Raw genomic sequence first — 14,814 nt, 5'->3', positions numbered from 1 at the left:
TATTAACAACAATTTTCATCCACCTCCGGATTCACTATTTTATTTAGTCCTTAGATTATTTTCTAGCTTTCTTTCAGTTGATATTTACATCCCTAGACTACCCTTTTCAGCCACAATCCCATTTAAAAACCAGCTGCACTGTTTCTACTCACTATAACGTGTTACTGTCAACCATATCCATTTCCATACAAGTTAATTAAAACTTCCATATACATTAAGCAACAGTATCCCTTCTTAGTCCTCTTCCTATTTTCTAATAATCTATACTCTAGGTCAGGGTTCTTAACCTTTTTTCTCCCATGGACCCCTTTGCCAGTCAGGTGATAACCACTTACTAAGCCCACACTGTACTGTATATTATTTAATAAATATATCACACCCACACCAACACATCCCCACAAGAATAATGTTTTTAACTCAAGCTCATGGACTACCTGAAATTTTTCCACAGATTTCCAAAGGTCCAATGGATCCCTGGTTAAGAACCCATGCTCTGGGTTTTAGCTCCATGCGTTTATACTTTGTATTTAGTTCGTATTAGTGAGACCATGCAATATTGACCTTTTGTGTCTGGCTTATTTCACTTAGCATAATGTCTTCAAGGTTCATCCATGTTATCATATGTGTCCCAATTTATTTTCTTCTTACTGCAGCATAGTTTTCCATTGTATTTATATACCACATTTTGTTTATCCATTCATCAGTTGATGGACACTCAGGTTGTTTCCATCTTTTGGCAATTGTGAATAACACCTCTGTGCACATCAGCATGCAAATGTCTGTTTTTGGCACAGTTTTCAGTTCTTCTGAATATATTCCTAGTAGAGGGAATGCCAGTTCATATGGCAGTTCTATAGTTACCTTCCTGAGGAACTGCCAAACTGTCTTCCAAAGAGGCTACACCATTTTACATTCCCACCAACAGTGAAGGAGTGTTCCTATATCTCCATAGCCTCTACAGCACTTACTGTTTTCTGTTTTTTAATAATGGCCATTCTATGCGGTGTGAGATGATATCTCACTGTCATTTTGATTTGCATTTCTCTAATAGCTAGTGATATTGAATATTTTTTCATGTGCTTTTTGGCCATTTGTATTTCCTCTTTTGAGAAATGTCTATTTAAGTCTTTTGCCCATTTTCAGATTGGATTTCCTGCTCTTTTACTGTTGAATTGACCACTTTAGATAGAATGGAAATCAAATCCTTATTGGATATGTGGTTTCCAAATATTTTCTCCCATTGAGTGGGCTGCCTTTTCACCTTCTTGACAAAATCTTTGAATCACAAAAGTGTTGAAATTTGAAAAGGTCTCATTTATCCATGTTTTTTTTGTTACTCCTGCTTTCAGTGTAAGGTTTAAGAATCTTCTCCTACCACCAGGTCTTGAAGATGTTTCCCTACATATTTTTCTAGTAGCTTTATGGTTCTATCTTTGTTTAGGTTTTTGATCCATTTTGAGTTAATTTTTGTATAAGGTATGAGATGTAGAATAGGGGTCCTCTTTCTATCTTTTGGATATATATATATCCAGTTCTCCCAGTACCATTTGTTGAATAGACCATTCTTTCTCAATTGTGGGTTTGACAATCTTATCAGAAATCACTTGACCATAGATGTCAGGGTCTGTTTCTGAACCACCAGTTCGGTTTCATTGGTCTATGTGTCTGTCTTTATGCCAGTACCATGCTGTTTTTACCACTATAGCTAGATAATATGCTTTGAAGTCTGGAAGTAAGAGTCCTCCTCCTTCTATGTTCTTTCTTTCTAAGATGTTTCTGGCTACTTAAGGCCCCTTACCCTTCCAAATAAATTTGCTAGTGGGGTTTTCCATTTCTTTTTAAAATGCTTGTGAAATTTTATTAGGATTGCATTGAATCCGCATATCAATTTGGGTAGAATTGACATTTGAATAATATTTAGTCTTCCAATCCAATGGAATGTTCTTCCATTTATTGAGGTCTTTTTAAAATTTCTTTTAGCAATGCATTATAGTTTTCTGAACATAGATGCTTTACATCCTTGATTAAGTTTATTCATAAATATTTGATTGTTTTTGACGCTCTTGTAAATGGAATTTTTTTCCTGATTTCCTCCTCAGATTGTGCGTTACTAGCATGTAGAAACACTACGGATTTTTTTCCAGATTAATCTTTTATGTTGCCAGTGCTGAAATAATTTATTAGCTCTAACAGGTGTGCTGTAAATTTTTTGGGACTTTCTAGGTATAGGATCATATCATCTGCAAATAGCTAAAGTTTTACTCCTTCCTTTCCTATTTGGATCCCTTTTATTTTTCTTGCCTGAGTGCTCTAGCTAGAACCTCTAACACTATTAAGCAATAGTGATGACAGTGGGCATCCTTGTGTTGTTCCCAATCTCAGCGGGAAAGCTTTCAGTCTTTCACAATTGAGTACAATGTTAACTGTGGGTTTTTTGTATTTGGCTTTTATCATTGAGAAAGATTCCTTCAATTCCTATTTTCTGTAGTCTTTTTATCAAGAAAGGATGCTTTAAAATTTTGTCACATGCCTTTTCTGTATCAGTTGAGAGGATGATGTGATTTTTTGTTTTCCATTGATTAATGTGGTATATTACACTGAAGATTTTCCTATGTTGAACCACCTTTGCATGCCTGGCATAAAACCCACTTGATGAAGATAAATAATTCTTTTAATGTGTTGTTAGATTTGATTTGTGAGTGTTTTGTTGAAGATTTTTGTATAGTATCCATTGGGGAATTGGGTCTGTAAATTTTCTTTTTTCATAAGATCCTCTTTGTGACCCAGCCTATGCTCTATACTGGAGAAAGATCCATGAGCACTTGAGAAGAATGTATATTCTGCTTTTTTGGGCTGCAGTGTTCTGTATATGTCTATTAGGTTTAGTCTATCTATCATATTATTCAAGCTCTCTTTCCAGTGCTGAGAGTGGTGTATTCAAATCTCCAGCTATTATTGTAGAGACATCTATTTCTCCCTTTAGTTTGGCCAGTGTTTGCCACATTTGTAATTTGGCTAATCCTGGTTAGGTGCATACCTATTTAAGGTTGTTATTTCTTCCTGGTGAATTGTTCCTTTTATTATTATATAATATCCTTCCTTGTCTCTAATAACATTTTGCTTTAAAAATCTCTTTCATTTGATATAAGTGAGCTACTTCAGTATTTTCTTTTTTTGGGGGGGGAGGTGGTGGTTACTACATGCATGAAATATCTTTTTCTAGCCTTTCACTTTCAATCTAATGGTGTCTTTGAGTCTAAGGTGAGTCTCTTGTAGACAGCATATAGATGGCTCATATTTTCTTAATCCATTCTGCCTGTCTGTTTCTTTTGATTGGGGAGTTTAATCCATTAACATTCAATGTTATTACCATAAAGGGAGTTCTTCACCCATTTTGACCTTTGGGTTTTATCTGTCATATTTTAGTTTCACCACTCTTTTGTACTTTTAGTTACTTTTTTTTTTAACTTTTTATTTCTTTTAAAAAATTTTTTATTTCTCTCCCCTTTCCCCACCCCCAGTTGTCCGTTCTCTGTGTCCATTTGCTGTGTGTTCTTCTTTTGTCTGCTGCTGTTGTTGTCAGTGGCATGAGAATCTGTGTCTCTTTTTGTTGTGTTGTCTTGCTGTGTCAGCCCTCCATGTGTGCAGTGCCATTCTGGGTAGGCTGGACTTTCACGCTGGGCGGCTCTCCTTTCGGGGTGCACTCTTTGTGTGTGGGGCTCCCCTACGTGGGGGGCACCCCTGCGTGGCACGGCACTCCTTGTATGCATCAGCACTGGGCGTGGGCCAGCTCCACACAGGTCAAGGAGGCCTGGGATTTGAACCATGGACCTCCCATGTGGTAGGCAGACGCCCTATCCACTGGGCCAAGTCCGCTTCCCCTTTTAGTTACTTTTACTGATACTCTTCATTTCCAGGATGTATTCTAAGTCCCTCTATCCTGTCTTTTCTTTTCAGGCTGTAGCACTCCCTTTAGTATTTCATACAAAGCGGGTCTCTTGGTTTAAAAACTCTCTGTTTCTGTTTGTCTGTGAACATTCTAAACTTACCCTCATTTTTGAAAGTGTTGCTGGATATAAATTTCTTGACTGACAGGTTTTTTTGGCAGTATCTTTTTTTTTTTTTTTTTAGGAGGTTCTGGGGATTGAACCCTGGACCTTGTACATGGGAAGCAGGTGCTCAACCACTGAGCTACATCTGCTCCCCCAATGAGAGCTGTTGTTTTCATTTGTTTGTTTGCTTTTAGGAGGTATTGGGGATTGAACCTGGGACCTGATAGATGGAAAGCAGGTGCTCAACCATTTGAGCTACATCTGCTTGCCTTTTGCAATATTTTATATATGTCATACCACTGTGTAATTGCCTCCATGGTTTGCGATCAGAAACCAGCTGTTAATCTTTTTTTTTTTTTAAAGATTTATTTATTTATTTAATTTCCCCCCCTCCCCTGGTTGTTCTTGGTGTCTGTTTGCTGCGTCTTGTTTCTTTGTCCGCTTCTGTTGTCGTCAGCGGCACGGGAAGTGTGGGCAACGCCATTCCTGGGCAGGCTGCTCTTTCTTTTCACGCTGGGCGGCTTTCCTCACGGGCGCACTCCTTGCACGTGGGGCTCCCCCACGCGGGGGACACCCTTGCGTGACACGGCACTCCTTGTGCGCATCAGCGCTGCGCATGGCCAGCTCCACACGGGTCAAGGAGGCCCGGGGTTTGAACCGCGGACCTCCCATATGGTAGACGGACGCCCTAACCACTGGGCCAAAGTCCGTTTCCCCAGCTGTTAATCTTAATGGGATCCCTTGTATGTGATCGCTTTTCTCTTGCTGCTCTTCAGCATTTGACATTCTGATTAGTATGTGTCTTGGAGTAGGCCTATTTGGATGGGAGTATGTTGTGTGTCTTGGACATGGATATCTGTGTCGTTCAATAGGGTTGGGAAATTTTCTACCATTATTTCTTGAAATATTCCTTCTCCTTTTCCCTTCTGTTCTCCTTCAGGGACATGCATGACACGTATATTTTCACATCTCTTGCCATCGTTTTGCTCCCTGATACCCTGTTCAATTTTTTACGTTCTTCCTCTGTTCTTTCGTATGTTTGCTTTTGGAGGCCTTGTCTTCAAGCTCAGCAGTCCTTTCTTCTGCCTCCTCAAATCTACTGTCATATGCCTCCATTGTATATTTAATTTCATTTATTGTGCCTTTCATTCCCATAAGATCCACTATTTTTCTATGTATGCTTTCTAATTCTTCTTTGTGCTCACCTAGTGTCTTCTTAATATCTTTAATCCAGGGGTTCTTAACAAGGGTCCAAGAGCTTGAATTCAATTAAAAAAACAACAACGTTATTCTTGTGGGGACCTGTTGGTATGAGTGTGATATATATATATTATATAATACACAGTACAGTGTGGACTTAGTAAGGGGTCCGTGGTTTTCACCTGACTGGTAAAGGATCTGTAGAACAAAATAGGTTAAGAACCCTTGCCTTAATCTCTTTGGCCATCTCATTGAATTTATTAAGGGGATTTGTTTGAACATCTGTGATTAGTTGTCTCAGCTCCTTTATATATCTGGAAACTTATGGCCTTTGTGCCATATCTTCCTGTTCTTTGGTATGGATTGTAATTTTTTGTTGGTGTTTTGGCATCTGGTTTATGAGATATATTTATTCTGGGTGATTTCTTCCTTTCATTTAGGGCTTTCTTGCCCTTTCTCCCTTCCTGGTTTTGTAGTAGGAGCCAAAGATGTAGTTGGAAGTGCAAGCCATTGTGGCTGAAGCTGCCCACATTGCCTCATTAACTGATGAAGCTTTTCCCACCTCTCTTCTCTTCCAGGGATAGGGACAGAGTTGCAGTTGTGAGCAGCAGTCTATCCTGTGCAGGCCAAGACCATCTGTAGTTGTCCTAAGAGACTGATGAAGCCTCACGCCCCTTCCTGTCCCCCTTGGGGTGAGGACGGAGCTGGTGTTATAGGCAGGAGACTAAGCTGTGCAGGTCAAAACTGTAGTTTCTCAGGGAGACTGAGGTAGCACCTGTCTCCCTCCTCCCTTGCCAGGGGTGGGGATTGACCTTCCAGAATGCCCAGCAGTCTAATCCATGTGGGCCAAAAGCATGTGCAGTTGCCCAGAGAGGCTAAAAAAACACAAGCTGCCTCTTCTTCTATGGGGGATGGGCGGGGATGGAATGGAAGGTGCTCAACAAACCACGCCAGGGACGGAGTTAAATGGCAACTACTGGCCTCTTTCCAACTTCCAGAGGCTGAAAGTTTAGCTCTTCTTAGGATTATACTTTAGCCAGTCAGATTTATTAATCAGTAGCTGAAGTTGGTGCCCGACCTTTCTACTACCCCATTTTTGGGAAATGGAACTTCCAGCTCTAGCTGCAGAATAGTTTCTGAGGCAGCTTGCCCTGTCAGTGGAGGATGGGCACAAGCCTCTGCGGCGTGGAGTGCTTTACTCGCAAATATTCACTGCAGATGTACACTCTCCTCCTTCTGTTCTTTAAAGGATGTTGCAGACTGCTCTTCTGATCTCCTGGGCTTCCCAAAGAGGTGCTTTAGATAGCTTTGGGTGATTACTAACTGCCCAGTAGGAGAGACTGACTTTTTTTTTTTTTTAAGATTTATTTATTTATTTATTTATTTATTCCCCCACCCCCACCCTGGTTGTCTGTTCTCAGTGTCCATTTGCTGCGTCGTCTTTGTCTGCTTATGTTGTTGTCAGCGGCACGGGAATCTGTGTCTCTTTTTGTTGCGTCATCTTGCTGTGTCAGCTCTCCGTGTGTGTGGTGCCATTCCTGGGCAGGCTGCACTTTCTTTCACGCTGGGCGGCTTTCCTTACGGGGCGCACTCCTTGCGTGTGGGGCTCCCCTACGCGGGAGACATCCCTGCGTGGCAGGGCACTCCTTGTGTGCATCAGCACTGCGCATGAACCAGCTCCACACGGGTCAAGGAGGCCCGGGGTTTGAACCGTGGACCTCCCATGTGGTAGGCGGACGCCCTAACCACTGGGCCAAGTCCACTGCTCCCAGACTGACTTTTGAAGTACCTTACTCTGCTGCCATCCTGGCCCCCCCCCCCAGTGTGATTTCTTAATAATTGATATGGTAGATAGTGAATAACCTACTCAGTTGCTTAACTTATTCTTGTCTACTAAGTATATATCAATTAGTATATCTTTGAGCTTCAAAAGGATAAAAGAGCTTTTTTTCCCATTAGAATGAGATGACAGCTTTATTCCAGTCTCTCCAAATATTTGTTATGTATTTTCTGTATGCCATGATGTTTGCAACATAGTTTTGAGGATACTAGCTTGCAAAGGGTCAGCAGTATTAGGACTTTGATTTTGGGAGGAATCTGGGTTTGCAAACAAGAATAGCAAGCATTAGGGATTAGATAAATACTGCAAAACAGCAACAGGAATGAGATGAAGAATCCAGGTCATTTAAGATAGAGATGTATATCCCATAATATGCATTTAGAAATGTTATCCCAAAGGCAGTAAATCTTGAGTTTAAGGAGTCAAGCAAATAAGATATACGTAATTTGGAGAATGGGGTATTCATCCGATAATCTATGAGGTAGAATTTTTATACATATCATCAGTCACATGAATGGGCTTTGATAGGAAATGGCAACAATTGGATGAGGAAGGAGACAAGAATTAATATAGTAAAGGGCAGAGCATGTGTAGCTCATGATTGAGCTCCTACTTTACCTGTAAAAGGTCCCTGAAACCGCCTTGAAAAAAAAAGATTGTAAAGATGTTTAGGGTTAGGCTTATTTTGAGTTTTATGTATCCTGTGGAATGCATTATAGCTAGATCATGAAATAATAATATGTTTAATTTTATGTGCTTAAATTCAATTTATGTAGCATAATCCAGCTCCTACCTGATCCGTAGAATATTTATATGCCAATAATAAATTATGGGTAAACCAGTATCTTCACCTCCTTAGCCTTCAGGAAATCTTGAGCCCTTCTCTGGCTGTCAGCAACCTTGTTCACTTACCACAATGTGTTATGAATTGAAAAGGCATGGAAGCTTCAGTGTAACCTAATATTTTATGGCAACTGCTTGTCTCTTTTTTTGGAATATTCTTATTAAATCTTTTTTCTTATTGATAAATGTTAATCACTGAACTTGTGTCATAAGATGAAAATTTCACAAGATTTTCAAAACTTTGAAATATATTCACCAGTAAGATGAAGGGAATCCTTTTAAGTCTAAATATGTTAGCTTCAGGTCTTAAATATGTGACCACTGTCATTATGTATATCTCAATGGTATAAGATATGGCACTGTTAATAGTATAATGCCCTCTTAATCACAAAGCCTCCGAATGTAACATTATGTAAGATGACCTTTCACAGTATTGAAGCTAAGATTCTTCAGCAATATAAAGAACTCATCATTAAAGCCAAATATTTGTCTTCAGTACAGATGCCTTTCAGTATGTATTTGTGTTTTACATCTTCCTAGAGTTGTAAAGATGTGGCAGCTGTGGAGAAGACTATTAAGTTGCTTCCCAGTAGCCATGTTGCAAGACTTCAGATATTCAGTGTGGAAGGACAAAAGGCAATCCAGATCAAACATCAGGATGAAGTTAATTGGATAGCAGGCGATATTATGCATAATCTTATTTTTCAAATGTATGATGAAGGAGAAAGAGAAATTCATATAACTTCAGCTTTAGCAGAAAAAATTAAAGTAAGTATGTCAAACAGATTGGTTATTTGCAAGATTTTATTTGTTTTATGCTTGAAGGACTGAAGAAGATTGTCTAGGGTAACCTAAGAAGCAGCTTATCACAGGAAAATAATTCTATTATTAAAATTCTAGGCTAAGTAAGATTTTTTTCATGGATTAGGTTGAAATATGGATGGGTTCGTATGTGACGAACTTTTACTTAGGAAAGTAATTTTGACACTTAAACAAAATTCCAGTTGTCATTTTGTTTAATTTTGCACTTTTGACCAATTGTATTTTTGTAGTCACAATCAAGACTATCACCTTACCAAAAAGGTATATTTATTGCATATAGTAATACATTTGTAGCTATTCTGAAAGCACTAAATGAAAGTTCTGTTAAAGGCAAACAGTGAAACCCCATTAACTACAGAGCCCTGATTTGGCCATTTGAAATTGATGTACCACTCTTTTAAAAGCATTACCATTGGGGAAAATAGTTCTGTGTCATTCCTCAGTAACTTCCCTTGGGCCTTACAGATTGCTGTCATCTGAATGTGCCTTGTGTACCTTGATGGGATAAATCTGCATGTTGAAGCTTGACATGTTGAACCAGATCAAAAATGGCAAAAAGATTTTTATCATATAAAGTGAACAGCTCTGTAGCACTCCATTTATGGTTAAAAGAGTAGTGAACAGTCTTTTTTGTCTTTTAAAAGTGCAATCAATTCTCTGATGCTTCATACACATTGCAAAAAAGCACTTCTCTAAGCAAAATCATACAATAAAAACCACATACCTTACGGAGAAGGTAGGAATTAGAGGCATAACACTCAAACTTTGTTAGTGATCCATTTCGAAAATAGATAGAAACCTAATGAAGGAGTAGGAGAAACAGTAACACATATGTATTCCTACAAGACTTGATTCAGCTGGGTGCAGTTCTCTGTATTCACCTATTCTTTTCATGAATGAAATTGTGCATAAGCAAAAGTGAAATCTGCTTTATGTTTAAATTGTTTCCTTTATTATTAATTGTGTTGGAATAAATTTGCACTTATAAAACAAGCATTATCACAGAACTGTGATACTTTTCCCCTGACATCTATAGAGATAAAACTCAAATCTTGAATGTGGTGAAAATCCAGGTTTCTTTATAGAATTTGGAGAGAAACATCTTCCCATCTTGAGAGAACCAAAATTTGTGAAAGGGTTCTGATTACATTTTTAGAGAGTTAGCATTGTTGGACATGATGTAGGAATTTTGTATACTATTTTTATGTCATGAGTTTCCAAGTATAGAATCTGATATTTTAATACAATTTTTAGCAGGAGTGCAACCAATCTTATTTTTAAAAATATACTTGGAATAGCTTTTGCTCCAGCCCATTTATTGTTTCCTTCCATAATTAAGGAAAAAGGAGGCTCAGGAAAGAAGAATTCCTGACTCTGCTTGGGTACAAGCCATTTTTACCTATCAACAGGTTTGAAGCTGAGTAGTTTACAAGAGGTGCCAGGAACGTGGCTTTTGGTTTGCTTTTTTGTTTTTTTAAAGTAATATCTTTTAGGAACTTAGCATCTTCGGTTTTCCTATCAAGTTTGAGAAGAAATGTTCACTAGAGAGCCTCTCCCTGTACATGATCTTCTCTTTGTCATTCTCTAAGTTTGTGCCTCCATTTTGTACATTCTGTCTCTAATGTAGTAGTGTGTGTTTCTTGGGCACCAAAGATTTAAAAACATCCACCTCTTTACTGTCAGTGAGATTTTAAATACTACTTTTAAATTAAGTGTACAGTCTTTATAGTCGTTTTGTGGTCTTTACAGAATGAAGCCAAGATTTAGGAATATCAACCTAAACTGGGTTGGGAATCCATTGAGGGGGTTGCAGGTTAGGGTAAGGGAAGAAGCCTTCATCTTTTTTTACATAACTCTTGCTTGCCTTTTATCCTGCATTATAAAAATAAAAGTAGGGAGTGGATGTAGTCCAAGTGGTTGAGCGCCTGCTTCCCATGTATAGGGTCTTGGGTTTGATCCCCAGTCCCTCCTAAAAACAAACAAACAAACAAACAAAAAACAAGCAAGCAAACAAATGAAAAACTAAAATTAAATAAAAGTAGATGAAGAAATAAGGATGGTTTAAAAAGATTAAAAGGTGGCTAGGAAGGTTAGAACAGATTAAAGAATTCAAAATATAATATCTGTGATTTAATAATCACAACTATAGAAGGCTTTAAAAGCAAAGATAAAGTTTAGCTAAAAAAGTTTCAAATAACAATGGATAGAATTTTAAAATTAGGATTGAGTAGGATAATACCAACTTTAAAAATGAATCAAGTAATACATTAAAATATGAAATGCAAAAGTTGTAAAATTAAGATAGTGCTAAAGGTCCTCAGGAAGGATTAAGACAAAAATGGGTATGGCTCAAGCGATTGATTTTCTGCCTACCACATGGAAAGTCCGAGGTTTGGTTTCCAGTACCTCCTAAAGAAAACAAGCAAGACAGTGAGCTGATGCAACAAGAGGCACGAGGAAACCATAATGAGATACACAACAAATCAGGGAGTGGAGGTGTCTCAAGTGATTGGGCCCCTCCCACCCACAACAGAGGTCCTGGGTTCAATTCCCAGTGCATCCTAAAAAAAAAAAAAGAGAGAGAGAGAGAAGACCAGCACACAACAAACACACAGCAAATGCAAACATTGAGGGCATAGGGAGAAATAAGTAAATAAAATAAATTTTTTAAAGAAAGGATTGAAACTAAAGAATGACTAGCAAGATGAATTCTATGTAACTGTTTTTTTTTACCTTACTGAATAAGAGTTCACCTAGATCTTACTCAAAGCTTCTGTAAATAAGATTAATTTTAAAAAAATGAAATATTACCTCTCAGAAGTAGTCATATGACTTGATTTACAGTTTATCTTTAAACTCTAATGATCCCAGTGATGGTCTTTTGTGATAAGGCTCTAATTAAAGAAATGACTTAAAAATTCTTATTCTTGTTTGTTTGGACTTCCTGTCTTCACCCCAAAGAGCCAGAATGTTTAAATCTATTTAAAAGGATATAAAAGCGTTGGATATGTATTTCTAGTAACAGAAGCATCTGGTTCTATGAACAAAGGAATGTGTAGATGTTTGCTTGGAAACAAAAGCACTAGAATGAGTTTCTTATAGGTATTCAAAATAGCACTTTTAGGAAACAGATTATTGAAAATGTTTAATTTTTGTCTCAAATATAGTTGGCATTGGAAGTTTAGCCTTTACTTGAATGTATACTGTAGATTTTTAACAAAACAAGTTCTATATTATGTCTAGTGTTATTTAAAATTATCTCTTTCATATGTTTTAAATAAAGTAAAATTTATATATGTTTTATACATAAATATACATGATTATGTTACGCTTTAAAGTTTAGAAATTTCACACATCTGTAATTATAATCATGCCAATAAAATTTTTTTAGTGGTATTCTATATACAGATATATTGGGACCACAGTTAAGAATTTTGAACCCATCTGGGCAATAAATGTTCAAAAGTTAAAATAAAAATTCTTATTCTGTTCCCTTGGAAGATATCAGAACATTAACAGCAAAGGTAAAAAAAAGATTCTTTTTTACCATAGTAATATGTGGTCTAGTGGGGATTTTTCCCCTTTGGGGATGGAAGGAGATGAGCTATAATTTAACATTAAAATAAGTCTTTAGTAAGGTAAGTGGCAGTAGGAGGGCTTAGACAGACTATGCTTTATTTTATTCTTAAATATAATTTCTCTTCTAGGTTAATTGGACTCCTGAGATTAACAAAGAACACTTGCTCCAGGGTCTACTTCCTGATGTACAAGTACCGACATCTGTAAAAGATATGCGCTATTGCCAGGTTTCATTCCAAGATGATCATGTGTCTTTGGAAAGTGCATTTACAGTAAGGTTTGTGGGCTTATTATATTTTGAGATATTTCAAAACTCAGTTTATGGCAACAAAAATAAATTTCTATAATACACCTGTGTAAAAGTTGTTTTTAATGTAGAAAATCTTGCAGTTTCTGTGAAATAAGTTAGGTGAATAAAGCTAGGAACTCATTCCTGTTTTCACTGTTACTCTTTGCTTAATTGGTCTTCTAGTATCTAGAAGAACTAGAACCTTCATTAAAGGAAAGTCCTTGTAGTGCAAGCAATAATGAAAGTACCTGCAAAATGATAAGGACATTAAAAATACAAAAGATGCAGTGTGATTTAATTTTCAGAAGGAAAAATGTTTTCATGGTTAGTGATGATTGTCAAAGCTGAATCCAACCAGACCTAATATATTGGAATATAGTAAAGGGAGAAGATTTAAATGACTATATAAAAACCTAACACTGTGACCTATCAATTCCTTGGCCCCCTTTTTTCCAGTAACCTCCTTCATGTTAATTCCTCTCCCATTTCCATACTCTTCCCTAAATTTAGAACAACTCCATATTTGTGATTAAACATTTCAAACTTACTTCTCTTTGACCACAACCAGATGCTTTGATGAATTACTTTTCCTGGCCCATCTGTTTTCTTTCTTGGTGCTCTATTGTCACACTTTTCTTTAAATCCAGCGTACATGTTATGACCTAACACTTCTGTAATTTTTTTGGTTTGTATTCTCTATCATTATGCAAGCTTTCTTTTCCCCATTTCCTTTTGGATATAATAGCTATGTACTATAAATATAAAATATATATAAAAGGTATTTGGAGGGGGGAGCTTATATTAAAATGTAGAATATGAATGTTAGATATGTATGTTACTTCTTAGCACATTGGACCTACTTCATTTTTTTTCTGCAATTAATGGTGTAACTAAAGCCTTTTAATTTGTTAACCAATTTCAGACCACTTCCAGATGAACCTAAACATCTAAAATGTCAGTTGAAAGGAGGAAAAACAGTACAGATGGGCCAAGAGCTTCAAGGAGAAATTGGTTAGTTTGGCATGCTTTTCTTTCTTTAAAGCACTTCTGTAATGTTTCCTTATATTCATGCTTTGGTGTGCATAATCTGAAAGGAAAGCTTTAGATTTATAGAGTCTTACTGGTTTAAAATCCATTGTTGGAAGATTGACCATATTTGCTCAGGCTGACAAACCTGGGAAATAAGTTTAGCAAAAATAGTTTTTTGAAAATATGTTGCTTTTTGTTAGAATAGTAGTTACTTTTAAAATATAGCAATGGAGTCCTGTGTATCCTATGCATTTTTTATCTATATACTATTGCATAATGTTAAAATCCTTAAAATTTTCATGGTGAAAAAAAAATTAACTTCTGCATCATGCTAAATATATAATATAAATATACATTTATAGATTGAGTTATATTTTTGTAGCAATTACAAAAAAGAGTAAAATCATTTTTACCAAAAAATTACTTAAATAAGAAAACAAAATTAAGTGGTTTTTTAAGTGTAAGCTTCTAAGTTGATTTTATGAAAAAGATTTCTTTAAAATTTTCCTTATTTTTTTTTAAAGTTATAATAGTTACAGATCAGTATGGAAATCAGATTCAAGCATTTTCACCAAGTTCTTTATCTGCTTTGGGAGTTGCTGGAGTTGGACTTGATAGCTCAAATTTGAAAACTACTTTTCAGGTATGGCTGTTTTCTGTAACAGTTGGTTTATACCATTGTTTTATGTATAGCAAAATATTTGGGAAGAACTAAAATGAGTAAGAAAAGTTCGATTTTAGTGTTTAAAGTGAAAAGTCATAAAAGGCATTTAAAACCTTTAATAAAAAGGTATAGGAATTTCAAATATATACAGAAGACAGAACAGTATAGAGAATTCTCATGTACCTCTCACTCAGCTTCAGCAATCATGGCTAATCTTATTTTGTCTATACTCCTGCCCTCTTCCCCCTTACCATATATCATTGTGAAGCACATTCCAGACATCTTCTCATTTTATCCATAATTTGTTTTTTTTTGAGGTACTGGGGATGGGGATTGAACGTGGGACCTTACATGTGGGAAGCTGGCGCTTGACCACTGAGCCAAATGGGGTCCACTGAGTTAATTTTTTTATTTGTTTTGCCTGTTGTTTGTTGTTGCTGTTTTTTTCTGTTTGTTTGTTTGTTTTTAGGAGGCACAGGGAAGCAAACCTGAGTCC

General features: G+C 36.8%; 1 protein-coding gene across 2 annotated transcripts in view; it reads left to right on the top strand.

Annotated features, from left to right (window-relative positions):
• SMCHD1 (structural maintenance of chromosomes flexible hinge domain containing 1) overlaps positions 1-14,814 on the top strand; it is a 171,177-nt gene that overhangs the window by 87,803 nt on the left and 68,560 nt on the right. For both annotated transcript variants that reach the window (XM_071208495.1, XM_004455865.5), the window contains 4 exons: positions 8,476-8,703; positions 12,465-12,613; positions 13,548-13,636; positions 14,179-14,297. In XM_071208495.1, the coding sequence (XP_071064596.1) occupies positions 8,476-8,703; positions 12,465-12,613; positions 13,548-13,636; positions 14,179-14,297 (585 nt within the window). The remainder of the gene's footprint in view (positions 1-8,475; positions 8,704-12,464; positions 12,614-13,547; positions 13,637-14,178; positions 14,298-14,814) is intronic.

Source organism: Dasypus novemcinctus, chromosome 16 (assembly GCF_030445035.2).
Source record: "Dasypus novemcinctus isolate mDasNov1 chromosome 16, mDasNov1.1.hap2, whole genome shotgun sequence".
Classification (NCBI taxonomy): domain Eukaryota; kingdom Metazoa; phylum Chordata; class Mammalia; order Cingulata; family Dasypodidae; genus Dasypus; species Dasypus novemcinctus.
This window is presented reverse-complemented; position numbering and strand designations above follow the sequence as displayed.